Source organism: Gymnoscopelus braueri (assembly GCF_963280865.1).
Source record: "Gymnoscopelus braueri genome assembly, chromosome: 16".
In the NCBI taxonomy this organism is placed as follows: domain Eukaryota; kingdom Metazoa; phylum Chordata; class Actinopteri; order Myctophiformes; family Myctophidae; genus Gymnoscopelus; species Gymnoscopelus braueri.
Window position 1 is genome coordinate 29,223,834 of NC_137616.1, and position 18,075 is coordinate 29,241,908.

The 18,075-nt window shown below is 42.4% G+C and overlaps 2 protein-coding genes across 4 annotated transcripts in view; both read right to left on the bottom strand.

The window, feature by feature from the left end:
* LOC308103862 (NHS-like protein 1) overlaps positions 1-7,010 on the bottom strand; it is a 125,040-nt gene extending 118,030 nt beyond the window's left edge. For both annotated transcript variants that reach the window (XM_080454060.1, XM_080454058.1), the window contains exon 1: positions 6,292-7,010. In XM_080454060.1, coding sequence (XP_080310186.1) covers positions 6,292-6,634 — 343 coding nt within the window. In that variant the 5' untranslated portion in view covers positions 6,635-7,010. The remainder of the gene's footprint in view (positions 1-6,291) is intronic.
* A 1,294-nt stretch (positions 7,011-8,304) lies between these two features.
* acbd3 (acyl-Coenzyme A binding domain containing 3) lies at positions 8,305-16,915 on the bottom strand. 2 transcript variants are annotated; one of them, XM_080453899.1, is made up of 8 exons: positions 16,580-16,915; positions 14,149-14,290; positions 13,605-13,745; positions 13,237-13,395; positions 12,814-12,988; positions 12,240-12,492; positions 11,397-11,684; positions 8,305-11,213 (listed from the first exon to the last, which is right to left on the bottom strand). In XM_080453899.1, the coding sequence occupies exons 1-8, from the start codon at positions 16,890-16,892 to the stop codon at positions 10,999-11,001; spliced, it is 1,686 nt and encodes a 561-aa protein (XP_080310025.1). In that variant the 5' UTR covers positions 16,893-16,915; the 3' UTR covers positions 8,305-10,998. The 2 variants fall into 2 exon arrangements, with proteins under 2 accessions (XP_080310025.1, XP_080310026.1); XM_080453900.1 differs by having other exon boundaries at positions 11,397-11,681; positions 16,580-16,911.
* Positions 16,916-18,075: the final 1,160 nt, after the last annotated feature.

The following is an 18,075-nucleotide window of genomic DNA, read 5'->3' on the forward strand; positions in this document are numbered from 1 at the left end:
TGTGCGTGTGCGTGTGCGTGTGCGTGTGTGTGTGCATGTGTGTGTGTGTGTGTGTGTGTGAACGCGCATGCGTGCGTGTCAGATGCAGGACACGTTGTAAAAGTTGTAAACAATAATTAGTTTAACTAGGCCTGACTGAGTGAGTGTTTTCATTCGTTGTTGAAGCTCAATTAGGCAGTTAGTTTAATGATCACTATGATTATTATCTTGCAGCCCTGTGTAAACACACACCAGTGGATAGTATCAGGGACGTACTGGGATTGAAATTCAGCCTGGGACGTTAAGATGGAGAGAGGCCCTTCTATGCGAACGGCCAAAGGCCACGAGCTGAATTTTTGGCAGTCATTTTAAATCTTAAACCATTTTTGTGGTCTACGTGCACAATAATGTTGGACTTCTTCAACACATTAGGATGTCTCGCTGACACCTGCATCCTCAGTTTGTATATAAGCACGTCACTACTGCACTCAATCAAAACAAGACCAGGCCAGGCAAGCCTAGGTGACAGTCGCAGTTTACGGCCAACTACTGCTACAGTAACTGTTTCAAAGTGTACTACTTATTACAAAATAAGGAAGCACTGTGTGGTTTTAATGGCTTACACAACGGGTGCTATTTAGTAGGACAGGTAGGTTAAACGGACAATTCAGCCTGGAATCAATTGACCGTTTATGGCCAGTCCCTGCCCTGGATAGTATACTGTATGGCTAGACAGAGTCAGAACTCAGAATGGTTCATCTCTTGCACACACTAGATGGTGTAGTTGAGAGGCACAGGCACTTGAACGGGTAGCACACATTTCAAATTGATAGCAAGCTAGAGATGAAAGATGGACATGCAAAGACCCAGCGCTATAAATATCTGAGGATAGCGGGAGGAATGCACATGCTGTGTGTGTGTGTGTGTGTGTGTGTGTGTGTGTGTGTGTGTGTGTGTGTGTGTGTGTGTGTGTGTGTGTGTGTGTGTGTGTGTGTGTGTGTGTGTGTGTGTGTGTGTGTGTGTGTGTGTGTGTGTGTGTGTGTGTGTGTGTGTGTGTGTGTGATGGGCATCGGTGAGGCAGCTGGCCCAGATTGTCTTTTCCCTTTGTATGTTCAGTGTGTATTGTGTACATACAATTGCACACATGTTCATGTGCATGTCTTGCTCTCATCTGCACAGCATTATAACTGGCATACTTATGATGTCTGACAGGGAGGCCCTAAGTCTTTCTAAACTCCAATTAACCTTCACTCCAGTTCGACCCACTTTCCATATTAAAATGACTTACTCCCTATGCAAACCAGTGCTATATTTGGGAGAGAGCAGAGGAGTCGCTTGGTAACGTATAGTTAAAGGCACGGTTTACTTTAAAATAAAAACAGCACTAACACAAAGGGTAACACTTGTTAATTGTTACAGGGGTGATTAACTCTTACCCTGCCAGAGTTTTTTCAGAACAGTCTGTAGCCTCTGCCAGGGTTTTGACCGATTTTGGTACCTTTACGCATAGCCACAAAATATTTTTCTCAAGTATGATTGATCCCCAGAAAATGTCTAATCACAGATGAGATTCAGGTGTGGTTTCACAAATGTCAACGAGGTCAATTTGACCTTGCTGTCATGTGTTGTTTGATGTTTGAAAATAGCTCAAAACCAGTGGTTTCAAACCAAAAAACATTGTGAATTGTTTGTCCGTTTCAATTTTAACATTGAAGTGGATGGAGCAGCAAATCTTTGGAAATTGTTATCTCCTTATTCGTTTGGAATATCGAAAAGGTGTCAATACTAAATAATTAGAGAATCTTTTTAGAATTTATTTTTTATTTTTTTTCAGGACGTTTTTAAACGTCTTTGGCAGGCAACAGCTAATTTCTCAAAGACGTTTATAAACGTCCTTGGCAGTTATAGAGTTCAAATGGACCTCAATTCTATGCACTAGCCTAAATCTGAGGAATAAATGTGGAGGTTCATTTGTCATTTCCACTGAGTTTCACTCTCCCGTACCAACTTGTCTTGACTTCATATTGCTGCTACTAGGTCACACACACCCCAGGGCATCTGATTCCATTAGTAAAGACAAGGGCTTAAAACAGTACTGTAGGCTACACTGTTCGTTGTCTTATGTAATTAAGGAACTTAAAGAAACCCAACAATATAGAGAGACATGGTCCATGAATATTTGTGATCATATCAATGCCCAGCTCCATCTACACTGCAAACCAGGCTAGGGACAGGGTAGACTATGTTTAGCTCTAAAGTATAATCAAGTCAGGTCTGAAGATGGACAGAATGGCCCCGGCCCTGACCTCTACACAGGAGCAATTAACTAACAATAGCTTCTGAGCAATTAACTAACAATAGCTTCTGTCAATCTGAGGGATAAAGCAATTAAGGAAATATATAAATACACAGGCATGTCCTGGAACAATGCAATTGTCTATAATGTGCAGAATACACTACTTCAACCTGCCTGCCATTTTTCCATTGACTGGTGCCCAAAGAATTGACACATGCACGATAACACTCCGATTCCCTCGAGCACACACAAATGCACACTACCTCGTCCTTCAATGTCAGTCCTTGCAGGAGCTTGGGGCCCCTCGATGCCGCCATTCTCTTGGCCCTCACAAGTAATTTGATCCATCTCTAAGCTGGGGTTACAACATGGATCCTGACCTACACCCACTGTAATAGAACAGGCCCTGTGATGCTAACCATTAAAGCAAGCTAACCATCCGTTCACATAACTATCTATTTACATGGCTTTGGGGTAGCTAGTTACTACTCTCCCACAGCCATCTTCACATAAACGCCCATTAAAGACTTAGGATTCTATCCCATAGTAGACATACTGGTTGTGGCGGTGAGGTGCTTTGTTGACGTGTGAACCTCTGAGCAAAAAGGACTCGATCGGAGAGGTGAAATACCTGATATTTAAATGGAAACTCTGTGCCTGCCTGGGAGTGATACAAGTTGCACATTAACTACCACTCAAATACACCGTTTGACAGTTGTTTTTCATCACGGCGTGTTCAAATACATGCCTCCCTTTAATGTATATAATAGGCATGCAAAGCCTGAGTAATGCTCTGACACTTTGTCATACGGCGCCAGGTGAATGTGTTCATCCATTAGCGAACTCCAAGCGTACATTTTTGTGCAGTTATGAATCCTAAGGCATTGCTTCTGAACGCCCGGTGCTGCCCTTGGGGCTGTGTGGGAGCTAGATTGTAACCTACTACGTAATACACACCACATTCCAGCCCTCCTCTATCACACCTTGTCTCAAGCTGCTTGCCCCGTCTGACTGACTAATTGTCTGGTAAACCACTTATACCATATACTTAGCTGACCGTATACACAACGCCTCTATACTAGCCCCCACCTGTTTTTGCAGTCTACACTAAATGTTTTCACCGAAAATAGTTGATCTACAAGCTCACAGTGCATTGCAGCAATTTTTTGCAGAATATTAGCCCCAAAATAGGGACGCTAGGGTTCAAACTTGTGGTTAAGTCACACATGGCTACTGTACCTAACCTAGCTGCTGCATTGGACAACGATCTAAACAGAAGGCCCAGGCCTAGCCGAGAATGTAGTGATGTAGAGCAGTGGTTCTCAAACTTTTTCATGTCAAGGTCCCCCAAATTGACACTTAATAGCCCACGGACCCCCATTTGAAAAGATATGCCGGGGAAAAATAATAAGAGAAGATTTTTACGGCTCTAGCAGTGATTCTCAACCATTTTAATTTCAAGGACCCCCAGTTTGACATGCATTAGGCTACAGACCCCCATTTAATGGCATTTCTATCTTTGGGACCCCAATTTATATTGTAAAATCAATGTTAATGTAACTCTGACAGTATACAAATGGAACTAAATGGACCCGTTAGGGCCCATTTGGTTCTGTTAGAGTTTGTTAGAGTTTGTATACTGTTAGAGTTACAGACCCATAACGGTCCAGTTGGTTCCTAACTATCTATCATTTAGCTGGGGACCCCCAGGAACTCCTTCAAGGGCCCCTGGGGGTCCCCGGACCCCACTTTGAGAAACACTGATGTAGAGAACATTAAGGAGCTGTGGACACTGGAGTCAGTCAAGAGTGAAAGGAGGGTCATTTCAGTTACACTGGGTCATGTCATAACACATGATGGTTAGGTGTCTGCAAGGCGTCATAGAACGGTTCTCTCTAATAAGACTTGATGGAATACCAGTATTACTGTGTGTTGTGTTTTCTGTCAATTTCATTTATTATATGCCACATTTCCCCGGGTCTGGGAAATGTCTACTCAGCTTATCACTCGCCACAAGTACCGTGTGTGTGCGTGTGCGTGTGCGTGCGTGCGTGTGACTGTGAGTCATGTTGATGAAAAACAAGCGAGTGAACTCAGGACAGTCTTCTGGTTCTGAGCGGTTGTTAGACCCGTTTCCTCTTTTAAATACATATATATGTCACAAGAAAATAGGATAAGCAAAAGACCCTTTTCAGCACATCAACAGAGAGATGTGGCGAAAACAGATGTAGCCTCAAAGCGGTGTGGGAAGTAGTAACTTAACGTAACTTAATGAAGTTAAGTTACTGTGTTAGCCCGTATCAGGGCAAGTAATGATGTTAAGTTACTCTGTTAGCCCATATCAGAAAGATAACATAAGTACATTTCCTGTGGCTGTGTGTGTAAGTGATCAGAGCTCACAAAATGACAGTCCCTCCTATCGTGTCACTTGTTTGGCTGGCACACACACACACACACACACACACACACACACACACACACACACACACACACACACACACACACACACACACACACACACACACACACACACACACACACACACACACACACACACACACACACACACACACACACACACACACACACACACAATCTACTAAGACTCAAAGTCTGAGTTAATAAATAACTGACTGTAGGTGACGCTAAACCAAACAGTCAAACAAAACTGGAGTCAGCAGCGACTGTAGCCAAAGAAATTGATTTCTTCATCATCTTGGAGCCGACCAGCTTCCAGTACAATGTTGAGGTATTTTTTATGAATCAAAACTTAACAGCATCAATACCGCAATGTAGAAATACTCTGTTACAAATAAAAGTCCGGAATTCAAAATTTACTTTAGTAAAAGACAAAGTACAAAAGTATTGGTAACAAAATGTACTTAAAGTACCAAAAGTAGAAAGTACTCATTACGCAGAATGTCCCATTTCACAGGTTTTCAAATGTATACAAATCTTATGAAAAGCCTAATTTTAAATGGCCGAAATGTATATAGGGCTGAAATAGGTAATGTATGTTTTGTAATAATAATCTAAATCTACAATGTAACTAAAGCGTAAGTTTAAAAAATCATTTTTTGCCTCTGAGATGTAGTGGAGTAGAAGTAAAAGTACTGAAGATTGGAAATACTTCAGTAACGTACAAATACATCAAAATTGTACTTAAGTACAGTACTTGAGTAAATGTACTTAGTTACTACACCACTGACCACAACAACGGAATTACTACACACTGGAGAAAGTGGCATGTGTCTCCAAAGGTTGTCCGAAGCCCCCTCGCCCCCCTGGCTTGCAGATGGTCAATGTGTTGTTGTGGGAAATCCATCATTTTTGACAGCAGTCAACGTCCGTATTAACAACCCCAAATCACAGAAAGACAAACACTACCATGTGTTTAGAGACACTCGTCACGCCCTCCCTTCACCCCTTTCATCAGACAATATGTGACCTTTAGGCTAAGGTTTTTGCTCAAATATATGATTGAAAGCCAATACATTATATCAGTGGTTCTCAAAGTGGGGTCCAGGGACCATCTGGGTTCCTTGAGGGGGTTATATGTATGGACCCTTGACAGGTCTGTAACTCTGAGTGTACAAATGGAACCAAGTTTGGTTCAATTTATTTTGTACATTTTGTTATAGAGGTCCTTGAAATTAAAAGGTTTGAGAACATTACATTATATGATATTCAAGATGTTGTACCAACTGTCAATTCCTAACTACAACTATGTGAACTAATTCAACAATAACATGTCTCAGCTCAGCCCACAACACACTCTGATTGATTTATGACATGAGACTATGATTTATGACTATAGTCATAAATCAGTCATAAAAAATGCTTTGTCATCATTGAAAATATCTTTGATATATAAAAATGCAAAACATTTATGATTATTTCGTATTTTTGTTGTTAAATGAGGTGAGATCTAACTCACCTGCACAACCCAATATTATGCTATTGTTACAAATGTGTTGTTATTTTAAATGTGCAAATAAACACATAAAAAAACTTACGGATTTTAACTTTCTTGGGCTCGAACTTGCGGGCTTCATTCTGCAACGTCTCCAGCCGTGCTTGGATCCTGCGGGATCTCTGGTACACCATGCCTGCCTCCTTCTCGATCCCCAGGAAGATGTCGCTCGCACGCAGAGAGAGGTCGGACAGTTGATGGATGATGTTGGTCATGGTGTGGCAGCTGACCTCGTCCAGGGACGAGAATAGGACGGGTTTCTTAAACTTGCGTCCATCCACGACAATGTAACTGTCCTCCCCCGGCGTCCTGCTGTAGCCATGATGATCCCTGCCGGATAACCGACTCACACGCCGCGGCTCAACGGTCCGTTGGTGAAAGGGCATTTTTTAAAAGAACAAAAGTCCCAGTAAAGAAAGACTAAAAACAACTTAAACGTACGTTGACGGGGTTTTTAAAACACAAGGTACTCCTCTGTTGCTGGTATTGTTTGCGAGGCTACACACTCTTTGCATCCCGCCATATTTTTCCTTTCAAAGGATGCCGGAGTTTTTGTTGTTAGTCGAGACGTTGCTCCAGAGTCTGTTCAAAATCCAGCCTGGGAGAAAAACACACACAACTCTACTCTACTCCACGAGACGGGAGAAGTACACGGAAAACCCGGAGGAGAGTACAACCGAACCACCTGTAGCGACTGGAACTGGAGCCAGAATGCACTTGTAGGAGGAGATGCGAAGGTTTACCTGCTGCTGTACAGCGGCTTGATGGAAAACCAGAACTGGAGTTTTTCCTTCTTTCTTCCTATTCATTCCTAGAGCAGTGGTTCTCAAAGTGGATTTTTCAGGCACTTTCTGGGTTCCTAGGAGGGTTTAAATGGACCCCTACAAGTATGTAACTCTGACAATATACAAATGGAACCAAATGGACCCGTTGGTTCCATTTGTATACTGTCAGAGTAAGTTAAGGGGAGACCTTGAAATGTAAAAGTTTGAGAACCTGTCCTAGAGCATTTCAGTTGCGTAAACCTCGTAATACTAAAAAACAGAAGTCAGCCACACAGAGAACATTGTACTTACAAAAGGAACAATTCCTTTTTAACTCCCCGGACAAAACATTCCTTGCTTGAACACTTGACTTTGATTTATCATCCGTGTGCACACATCATGCAAACATGTTTGTCCAGGGACGACTCTGTCTCACATTCCTGCCAATGGTATTTATTTGGATTCCAAATAGCAAACGTTACAGACAGGTTTCCCAGCTCAGTTACAGAATACAGGCCAATAGTTCAGTGACAGATTCTTTTGTCCAGTTGGCAAAATATGTCGCTATGTCTTTCTTTACGCATCACTGTACCTCGTGCTCCCCCTGGTGGCTCAGAGTGAGCACAAGTTAGTTGTAAAACCTGTTTCTGATTACCAATTAGCTTTTATTCCAGAAATAAATCGAAATCTTCAAATTCCTCTGTTATTATAAACGGCTGAAGAGTTACTCAACGGAGCAGAGGAACTGCTGCTGACAGCAGTTGTCCTTGAGACCAGTGACATCTGTACTGTATCCCTGTTGTAACATCCTATAGCACTGTGGAAAAACATGACTGACATGCCAGATTGTCATTGAAATCTGAGTAACATCCGTTCTTTATCCCTTCTTTCTGCACAAGATGTGTTAAACAGGAAAAACAGCATAAGAATGAATTACACGTCTAATGCCAGAGGGGAGGAAATACTGTAACAACCCAAGGCCACTCTGTTCCACAGAAATCTGGGTTGCAGCTTTAGAGGTCAACATTCAGTGAGTTATTCCGTTTCATTTCAGTCTTTTTCTTTCCCTTCTCAACTAAACACACCCAGAGAGGTATTTGGTCTCCCCATCAATGGAGGAGAATGCTCAAGCCAAGAGGTCATGGGGGAGAAACTGCAGTCGTTTTGCCATTAGTTTGAGAAAATAGGAAGGTTTGATCGCTCAAAGTTCAAAAACAATGTGGGCCACTTCAGCATAAACCTAAACATCATCAGGTGCAGAAGATGAAAGCAAAGACACAAACTACAAAAGGTAGTAGAGATGAACATACGTTTAATCAAGATTAAATATATGCCCAAAAAGATCTTCCAACTCATAAGAGAACCAAAACAAGTCGAAGCAATACAAAAAAGATGAGCTTTTTTGTCATGTCAACAATAGTCTTTCACTTTTACACTTGTTAAAGAGACAGACTTTCATTTGGGGTAAAATGTACATATATCTCATTCACCATACTTTACAGTGCATTGATTCTCATACCCATGGCCTTCTTTTACATCTAAAACCCATACATAAACCCATTTTGAGCATTATTTACATACAAGGCTTCAAACACTTTGCCTGAACACCATTTTGGTGAGAATTAAGTACGTACTTCAGACAAATGAACATTACACACTCAGAAGATTTATTGAACTTGACGACTTTGCTTCATAAGTAGTGACTTCTTGTTACACAAATCACAGGATAAGCCAGATATACCTCCAAGCATATTATGCTTGGATCATCTCGGGAAGGACACCTTAGGAGTAAATGATTTGGTTCGTAATTAGATGCCAGCATATCCTAACGAAAATCCTCAACAATCCTCAGCTCAGTGAACACAATAAAATTGTAACCAGATGTCACTGACATCCACTAAACAGGGCCCAATGCCTTGTAAATTATTCCAAATTCAACAGCAATATTTCTGAAGCAGATATGACTAAATTTCATACTATTTTGTTTCCCACAAATGCATCCACCCAGGCAGTGGGGTTTTGGACAAGTGATACCCAAAGCATGCAAACGCAGTGCGAGTTCAAACATTGGAAAAATACTAAATTGTGGCAAAGATTTTTTTTAAGTAAAAAAATCCAGCTCTTATATTCACTTGATGTTATTATAACCGAGTTAGTAACCACTTCACTCAAGACACAAGAATAAGACTACATCATCTCAGTTTATTAGGAATACCATATTTGAGATGACAAACTGTGTCAGTGTGAAGTGAGACGGTACAGTGTATTATAAATTTGGGCATGGAACTTGAACTTTCTGAATGCTGTAGAGATGTGAAGGGCCATCCACACCAAGCATCATAACTATATCATTCACCACTGGTCATCGTTAATAGTGGTGATGTGGACTCTGCCATGCACTTAAGTTAGAACAACTTTTAAAACAATATATTTATAGTTATAGAGTTTGGTGTGGTTGACCCACAACGCTGACAAATGAAAGGCAAAACAAATATTTTGAGCATGTTAACCGTCAATTATGTGTCAGAAGTATCTTAGATGACATAAATCAACACAAAGAATGGCCAAGCAAAACCCCCCCCCCCCCAGGTAATAGCGACTTTGGATATGTGCCAACACTTTTAGCAAGCTCCCCTCCTTGAAACCTTTCTCTTCATAAAACCCGTTAAGCAGGCGCTTCAGACAGCTTTCCATCTTCCAAGACAAATCAGTCATCATGACACAGAAGAGGTGCGAAAAATAAGCATTGCCGAGTGTTCAGACACACCTACTGTCGGCCAGCATCAGAGGGATTTGCTTGGATTAAATAAACAAATTGTTGTACACTCACAAAAAAAAAATGTATATATTCTAAGAGAAAGGGAGATTAATAAATAGATATTAAATGCTTTCTTTTTCTTTAGACAAATCTCAATTCTCATTCTGTATCCCATTTTGAGATGCTTAACTATATAAGGCTGCAAGGCCTGCAACCTTACTTTGTAATGTACATGTTCATGTGTTCACTGCTTTACCTTGTAGCCCTCACTGATTTCAGAACCCACCCTAAACTCCCAAATGCCTTCTTGTCCCCAGTTCAATCATTTCTGATCCAAAGAGAAATACTATGCCCTACTACTAAATGCATTTATGTAATTCTGAGAATAATTTGTACCTCTGATTGACACAAGTGCACACAGGGTAGGGCTAGAAGGCAGGACTAATATGTTGTGGGCTAGAAAAGTGGCAGAATTGGTGCAATTCTCATTTGTGTGTGTGTGTGTGTGTGTACTGTACAATGGCCAAAGAGGGATTGTCCCTCTGTGGAACAAAGGCATAGTTGTTCTGTAGTGCATCTATACTATAATCCTATTTCCCCAACATTAAAAGTAGTACCTCTCCTCTTCTCTGGAAAAAAGAAAACAACCTCTACCGCCACCCCTGGTAAGAAGCGCTTAGCTCACGGAGCACGCCGTTCTCGCCTGAGGGTTTCAGCTCAAGGTTATTAAGTGTCACTCACTTGGGGCAAAGGCAGCCTCATAAGGCCACGTAGGGACTGGGGTGGGGTTACATGGTGACAACACAGGGGCTGGGTGGAAAAGTAGTAAAACGCAGGTGTGAGCCCAAAGTCCTGGAGTTTGGTCTCTTAGGTGAACGCAGTGAGGAGGACAGGTGGTGATGAATACACTACAAGAAAACGCTTTCTCCTTCGTCAGACTCGACAGGATGTTCTGGTATGGGTGTATCCTTGGACATAATGTACACCACACACACACACATACATACAAACATACGTTAGAGTAGTCCCATCTTCAAACAAATGAGGGCTCCAGACGTGTCTCTTTGTCACCCTCCGGTGGTCAGATCAGGAACAGTTCCGGTATAGACTCCCCCTGCTCCTTTCACTCAGACAACACGCATACCTCCACACATACTACATACATGCACGCATGAACACGCGCACTCCTTGGCTCGCCCCTTCATTTTTGCCAGTCTGTGCTCAGGCTTTATCTGGTGTAGTAGACTCTGTAGTACACGCTCTTGGAGCGCCAGAGGGAGTAGGAGTTATCGAACTTGAGCAGGTAGACGCCCCGGCCGGGGTACTGGTGGCTACCAGCGTATACCTCCTCGTGACAGTCTCGCCGGTACACCGGCACAATTTCATCCACCTGAGGCTTGCCCGCCTCCTTCTTGGCCTTCTCTTCCTCGTTGGGAGGGTCAGCTGGAGTTGAGGTGAGGAGGGGAAAACAAGAGTGTTTGAAAACAGAACTACAATAGCAATGTAGCTTTATTTATTTGGCTTCAAGAGGATTTAACATTTTGTGAGTAAGGAGAAACTTACTCACAAAGTAACTTAAGTTAAAACAAGGCAATGGGCAATTGACAATTTCAAGTGAGTTCTCACCTTCATCGTCCTCGTCTTCGTCGCTGGACTCAGACACGTGCACGCTGACTGAAGCGGAGGCTGCGTCCGTCCACTCAAAGAAGACACCGAATCCGACGTCGTAGTGGTCAGTGGCGAACTCCCAGAACAAGTAGGAGCCCTCCTCGTGCGTGGGCACGCGCACCGTCACGACCTCGCCGCGGCCCACCGTGATCACACTGTCCGCGTCTTGCCTGATCTTCTCCTTGAAGTCCTTGATCTGCGGCCGCGTCCACATGGAGGGAGCCGCGATAACTGGTGGAGAGTCTGCTGTTGAAGGAGAGATAGTGGAAAGGAGAGTGTAAAGCTAATATGACAGACACTAAACCTACATTGACACATACATTAAGTCCTGTCACTATGGTTCATGTTGACATTTTCTGGCTATTTATACACTCTGGGTGTGAATGTTAAGTGAGAGCATAGCATATGAGATGATAAATATTCCAAACATCTCGCAGCACTTTCGGTGGGGTGAGGGATGAGAAGTATCTGGTGTGGAATCTGGCCAAGGACCCCAATTATTTGCAGTACGAGTGCTAACTCATCTGTAACCAAGACGTGGGTGAGGCTTCCAAAACCAAATGACCGGACTCAGAGGAAGACTATCCTGTATTTCTTGCCCAGCTCAGCAGCTCCTCTCTGCCCTCCAGGTCACAGCAACAAGGGCAGAGTGGATCAGGATAGAGTTTCCGCAATAGAACAAAGCTTTGCTTGTACAAGAGGGACCTATTTTCTAATATCTTTCCTGTGTAAAAGAGGAATAATGTGGAGTTATCTCTGGATGCAAGTCAATAAATAAGTGCTCCTCTGAAATCTACCGACCTAATAGCGGCCCATTTTCCGAGACCTCCTCTGCCGGTTCAGGCTCAGGATCCCGCTCCATGCTCTCGGAGTAAGAGTCTGAATGGCCTCCATTGACCGTGGGGGCTTCCTCGCCAGCGGGTAGCGATGCAGCACATGACGGCGCTGCTGCTGCTGATGTCGTTGTTGAGGTGGTGGGTTCAGAGCTGCTACAACTGCTGGCCTCCAGGGTGGCCTGCACCACCGCGTCCTCTTGCTGCTTCTGTAAGGCCGCCTGGAGGGGGCGAGAGAGAGTGCACAGTAAGACAAGTTTATTTGTCAAAATGCACAACACAGCATGTAGCAGTTAGTGCTGGCAATTAAATTAATACACTTTGGTGTGTGACCAGGCCCTTAGGGGGCTACATGCTACAATTATTTACTATCCGACGTCCAAACGAAATTCGGACAGTAAAGACACCGAAAATTCTGAGACCGCCCATAAGAAGTTTCTATTTACGTCATTTTGTAGTTATAACCTAACCTGTCCAAAGAAAGTCTATTCACTTCCATCTTTAGTCTATTAACTTCCATCCATCTCTCCCTCCTTCCCTACCTGTTGCTGGGCTAGCTGCACCTGGTACAGCTGTTGCATGTACTGCTGGTAGTGCTGCTCCTGCAGCTGACGGATGAGGCCCAGCTGCTGCTCAGGACTGTTGGGGTACTGCTGAGCAGCATACTGCTGGAACTGCACTGCTGTCTGGGCGTTCAACGCTGCCATGATCTGTTGTCTGGAGGGGGATGGTGGTAATGGAAATAGGGAAAACGAGAGGAGATGGAAAGTGGAAGGGAAGGAAAAGGAGTTCAGAGGTTGTGGGAAAAGAGGGAATTGGAGGGGCGATAGAGGAAATGTGGGGGTTAGACTGAGGTTACTGTTGGTGCAGAGCATCTTTTTTTCTGTCAATACAGAAACTTGCATAAGCCCAAGATTCTGTACACAATGATACATGCACAGAAACACATATACACACAAACATACTTCTGCTGCTCAATCCGTAGCCTCTCCTCCTCGGCCTGCCTCCTTTCCTCTTCCTCCCTCCTCAGCCTCTCCTCCTCCTCACGCCTTCGTCTCTCCTCTTCCTGCCTTTGCCTCTCCCTCTCTTCTTCCTCCAAGCGCTGGCGCTCCTCCTCCTCCTTCCTAGAGCAGGGACACACAGAGAGGGAACAACGATGATGGGTTGATGAATGACCGATTGAAAATTAAGAACTCTTATGATGGTAACTGGACGACAGTATTGAGCATGGACAAGGAGAGATTGGGCGAAACGTACAGTAATGAACTGTAATGAAACTTAGGCGAATCAAGAACTTGAACATTGATGTGCATTATATGTTGGTTTTCTTTACCTTTTCCTTTCCTGCTCTTCCTTCTCAATCTTGTGCGAGATGACGTAAGGGGCGAAAAGGGTGCAGCACTTGTTCAGCAGCTTGACAAACTCCACCATGGCATCGTCCTTCTCCATGATTCCCAGGGCGGCCCACTCTTTTCTATGGAGAGAAATGTTGTTTAAGAGGGGAATTCATGGATTCAGATGCCATGTCACATTACATTAAGAAAATAACTGACATCTAAAGCATTATTCCTTTGCGAAAAAAAAGATACACATAGCTTTGAAATTAAATGCAAGTACAAGTTAACTTATGATCGATCTGCTATGTCCTCAGTTCACTCAATAGAGTGTACATGTGTGCGGGAGTGTACATGTGTGCGGACATGTGTGCATTTATATGTGGAAGCGGAGAGAGATGGAAAGAGGGGACATTCTGTCTGCACTCGGTTTCCTGTTTACTGGAACACAGCAGAGAGTCGATGCTAGAAAGCCTGCCAGAGTTGATAGAGCATGCACGTTATGCACACGTCCACAGACATGCAGCCATTTTTGGGGGTTACCTGCGGTCGTTACCCAGGACATCAAAGAAGCCCACCTCCGGTGAGGCATCTGGGTTATAAGGGCCCAGTAACACCTGTTTGTGTAGAGCCACCAGTCGAAGCTTCTCCTCATAGGTTGGGTGGAAGGCCTTGCCATCTTTATCTGGGGAGAACAACACAGAAATGGTTTGCATTCTTTCAGTATGTGTTTATTCCTGGGCTCAAAATAAATACATTTGAGTTTGATTGTGCCACTGGCAAGTTATTCTGTCATATCATAAACTACACCTTTGGGCCTTTGCACTTGCAAAAAAAAAAACAGCATTAGAATTCTTAAAACTTGTTTCCGGATTATAGCCTATATCACCTCCATTATACTCTTTTTGTGCTCTTTGCCTCTTAGCCAACCAACCAAGATTAGACTCAGCATACCTCAGACATTTCTTAAATTCAAATAATTAGCATACTATTAGATGGCATTGCAAGAGAAAGGCACCTTTGAAGTACCAAGCCTTAACCCCTATGGCCAAGCCCGACAGTAGCCAATTATAATAACAAAGCAGGCTTGGAACCTGTTTGCACAGTCAAATAAAACCTACAATAAACCCAACAATAAAACATAGGCAGTGTTCAAATGGTTGACTTATGTTCAGGAATCAGGATGTTTGCCAAGTGACCAATTAATATACCTAGTGTAGGTCAAGTGCTTTTTTTTCTGTACACAAGACAAGAAAAACAGAATATTCATTTCATTTCCTCTAAAGCCAATTGGCTGAATAGATGAAGATCTATGCAGTTGCTCCACTGTGGTTGGACTACACTGCTTTCACAAGTCACTGCTTTCAAATATGCGAGTCGGATGGAAAACTGAAATACCACTTGATTAATCTGTTATTTGATCAGTTGTTGTTATACTTTTCTCCGTGCACATTTCTCTAGATATAACACTTTAATTTTGCCAGTCTATAATTTTCAGATCTCAACATCACCAAACCGAAAAGGCTGGTCTCTGCATGATTGCATGCTGCAAACACAATTTTACAGATTTGTTGATTAAATTAACTAACCGATTAGTCAACAAATTCCTATGATTAATATTATTTGACTAAGAATGTCTTTAGACAAGAACCCTACTATACAGAATGCACAGCAATTAACAATATTGGACTGCATAATATGGCATTACGGTATTAACTAGTTAGTTCAAACTTTTCAAGTGAGTATAGTACTACTCGGGCATGCTAATATAAAAACAAAAACAAAAGGTGAAATCATCCACTACTACAACGTTTTCTTTGATTTCAAGCCAATGGTTGCCTCCGGGAAATACTACAGCAGATTAGAAGCTAACAGCCCGCAATTAGGCAGTAAACATAGCAGCCAGTGACTTGGCCCTATTAACATTGCTAACTGTTGGTGTTGGTAAGAAGTTGTACATATTATTCTAAGTTCTGATACAGTCACACAGGCCACCTATTATGTGTGAATAAATAAGGTGGGGACAAATCAGTGTAGACCTACTATGAAATCTGCTTCAGGCTAAAACCAACAGGGAAATGAATGGCAGTGTGGGTAGGGTGTGTTTCAATCTGCAAGCATACCAAGCAAATAATCACTGAACCTCCATTCATTCGTGAGCTAGAGAGATAGATTAGTTACTATGTAGAGTAGACACATGACTTCTGGCTCATGATGTGTCATCAATGTACTATGGGCTGTGTTGGACTGTCATTGTCAACATTGGTTACTCTGAATGACAACTCTTATCTAAATCCTCAGTGTTAATGTATCCATTTGTACACTTAATGAACACTGATGATTTTACTGTGCATGTGTCATTGATTGCGCTCATCGTGACCCTCTTATTGTGTCGCTCTATATGCAAACATCAGAAAGATCTTCTGGTAACCTGCTACTCTGTAGCTACAATACTGTATATAGTTGACAGCGTTGGCTGGTAGACACTAGACCAGGGGTCTTCAACGTTATAAGGCCAAGGACCCCTTAGCTGAGAGAGAGATGAAGCAGGGCCCCCCACTACATGTTGTATAATATTGTGTTGTAGATTGAACTTTTTTAATAGATTTCATAGATAGCTCACAGTTGCGAGGCGTTGTGAGCTTGTAGATCTGCTATGTTCGGCTAATGTTAAAGTGGTTAAAGTAAAAAAATACAACAATCACACAACAATTTGGCGGCCCCCCTGTACTAACGCTGATGACCCCCTAGGGTTCCCTGTTGAAGACCCCTGCACTAGACAGTGTTGCGGTTTGCATGACAACAGGACGGTGACAGCAGCAGAGCTATCTGCCGTTAGCAAACGTCAGCTAACGAACAGCAATAGGGCCTGTTGTTGTGTGTGTTCGTTATGTCTCACTATCCACCGTCCCAGCTTTTAGTATACCGACTCACACATTTGAGGTCGCCATTATTAAGACAGGCAGATAAATACCTTTGAAGAATTTCAGGGCCATTCCGTAGAGCTCTTGCAGAGGGAAGCCCCATTTCCTCTCTATGGCAGACCGGTCCGTCTCGCCTTCCTCCCCTGCATCTCCTTCTCCGTCTTCAGCGCGCTGCTCGTCGGTCTCCGGCGGCTCCGCGCCGGGCTCGGGCTCCTGCTCTTCCCCGGCCTGTTCCTGGCCCTGCTGCTGCTCGCCCTCCTCCGGGTCGGGGCTGAGCGTGAGGCCGTCGATGGAGACTTCGAGCCGGCTAGAAGAAGTGCCATTGTTGAGGAGGTCGCCGCTCTGAACCTCCGTCGCCATCATGCAGAATGTCAGCTGAAGCGGCCACGTACCTACTTCCGTTTAGATTGAGCAGGAAGTTCCGGTAGTTTTTTTTTCTCTACACGGATGTAAATAATGACGTAGAACGTCAACAAATAAAAGTACGAAAATTTAAATGTATAACATATAAATACGTACTAACGTATAAGTATATATATATTTATATATAAATACTAACATAAGCAAGTGCTAACAGATAATAAATAATACATGTGTATATTGAATAGTAGAATATCAACAGAATATTGCACTATTTATAGGAAAGAAAAATGTATTATATATATATATATATATATATATATATATATATATATATATATATATATATATATATATATATATATATATATATATATATATATATATATATATATATATATATATATATATATATATATATATATATATATATATATATATATATATATATATATATATATATATATATATATATATATATATATATATATATATACACACATACACATACACACACACACACACACACACAGACAGACAGAACAGACAGACAGACAGACAGACAGACAGACAGACAGACAGACAGACAGACAGACAGACAGACAGACAGACACAGACAGACAGACAGACAGACAGACAGACAGACAGACAGACAGACAGACACACACGTCTTAACTTTAAGAAGTATCCTACTGTGAGAGAAGGTGGACAATGGACATTTTTATGTTGTTATTATGTTTAATGATAAAACATTGACAGACTTTGTGTGAATCTGCTGATCTGTAACCAAATTAAATTCACTTGACTATAGCAACCAAACTGTTGCTAAATATAAAGTATATATATATATATATACAATACTTGTTTGCCGTAAATGCTATTTTATTTTTTAAGTATTAACATCAAAACTGGACTTACTGAAATGTTTTTGGCCACGGACCCATGGTTTAAAATAAATCTGCTCAGGTGGCACCAAATGCATCACTTTATATGCTATCTAGGTTTTTCTTGCAGTTTTCTAAGCAAAATGTTGTATTCAGGTAAAGGGGGTTCTTGGATTCAGAAATCAGGGAAAGGCACTAGTCAATCCAAAAAAAGTGCTGGAGCCACTTACATGGTTGTATAACACCAATCTCAAAGTTCTCAAAGTGGTGTGGGGACCCCAGGAGGCTTTGGGGGGATTCTA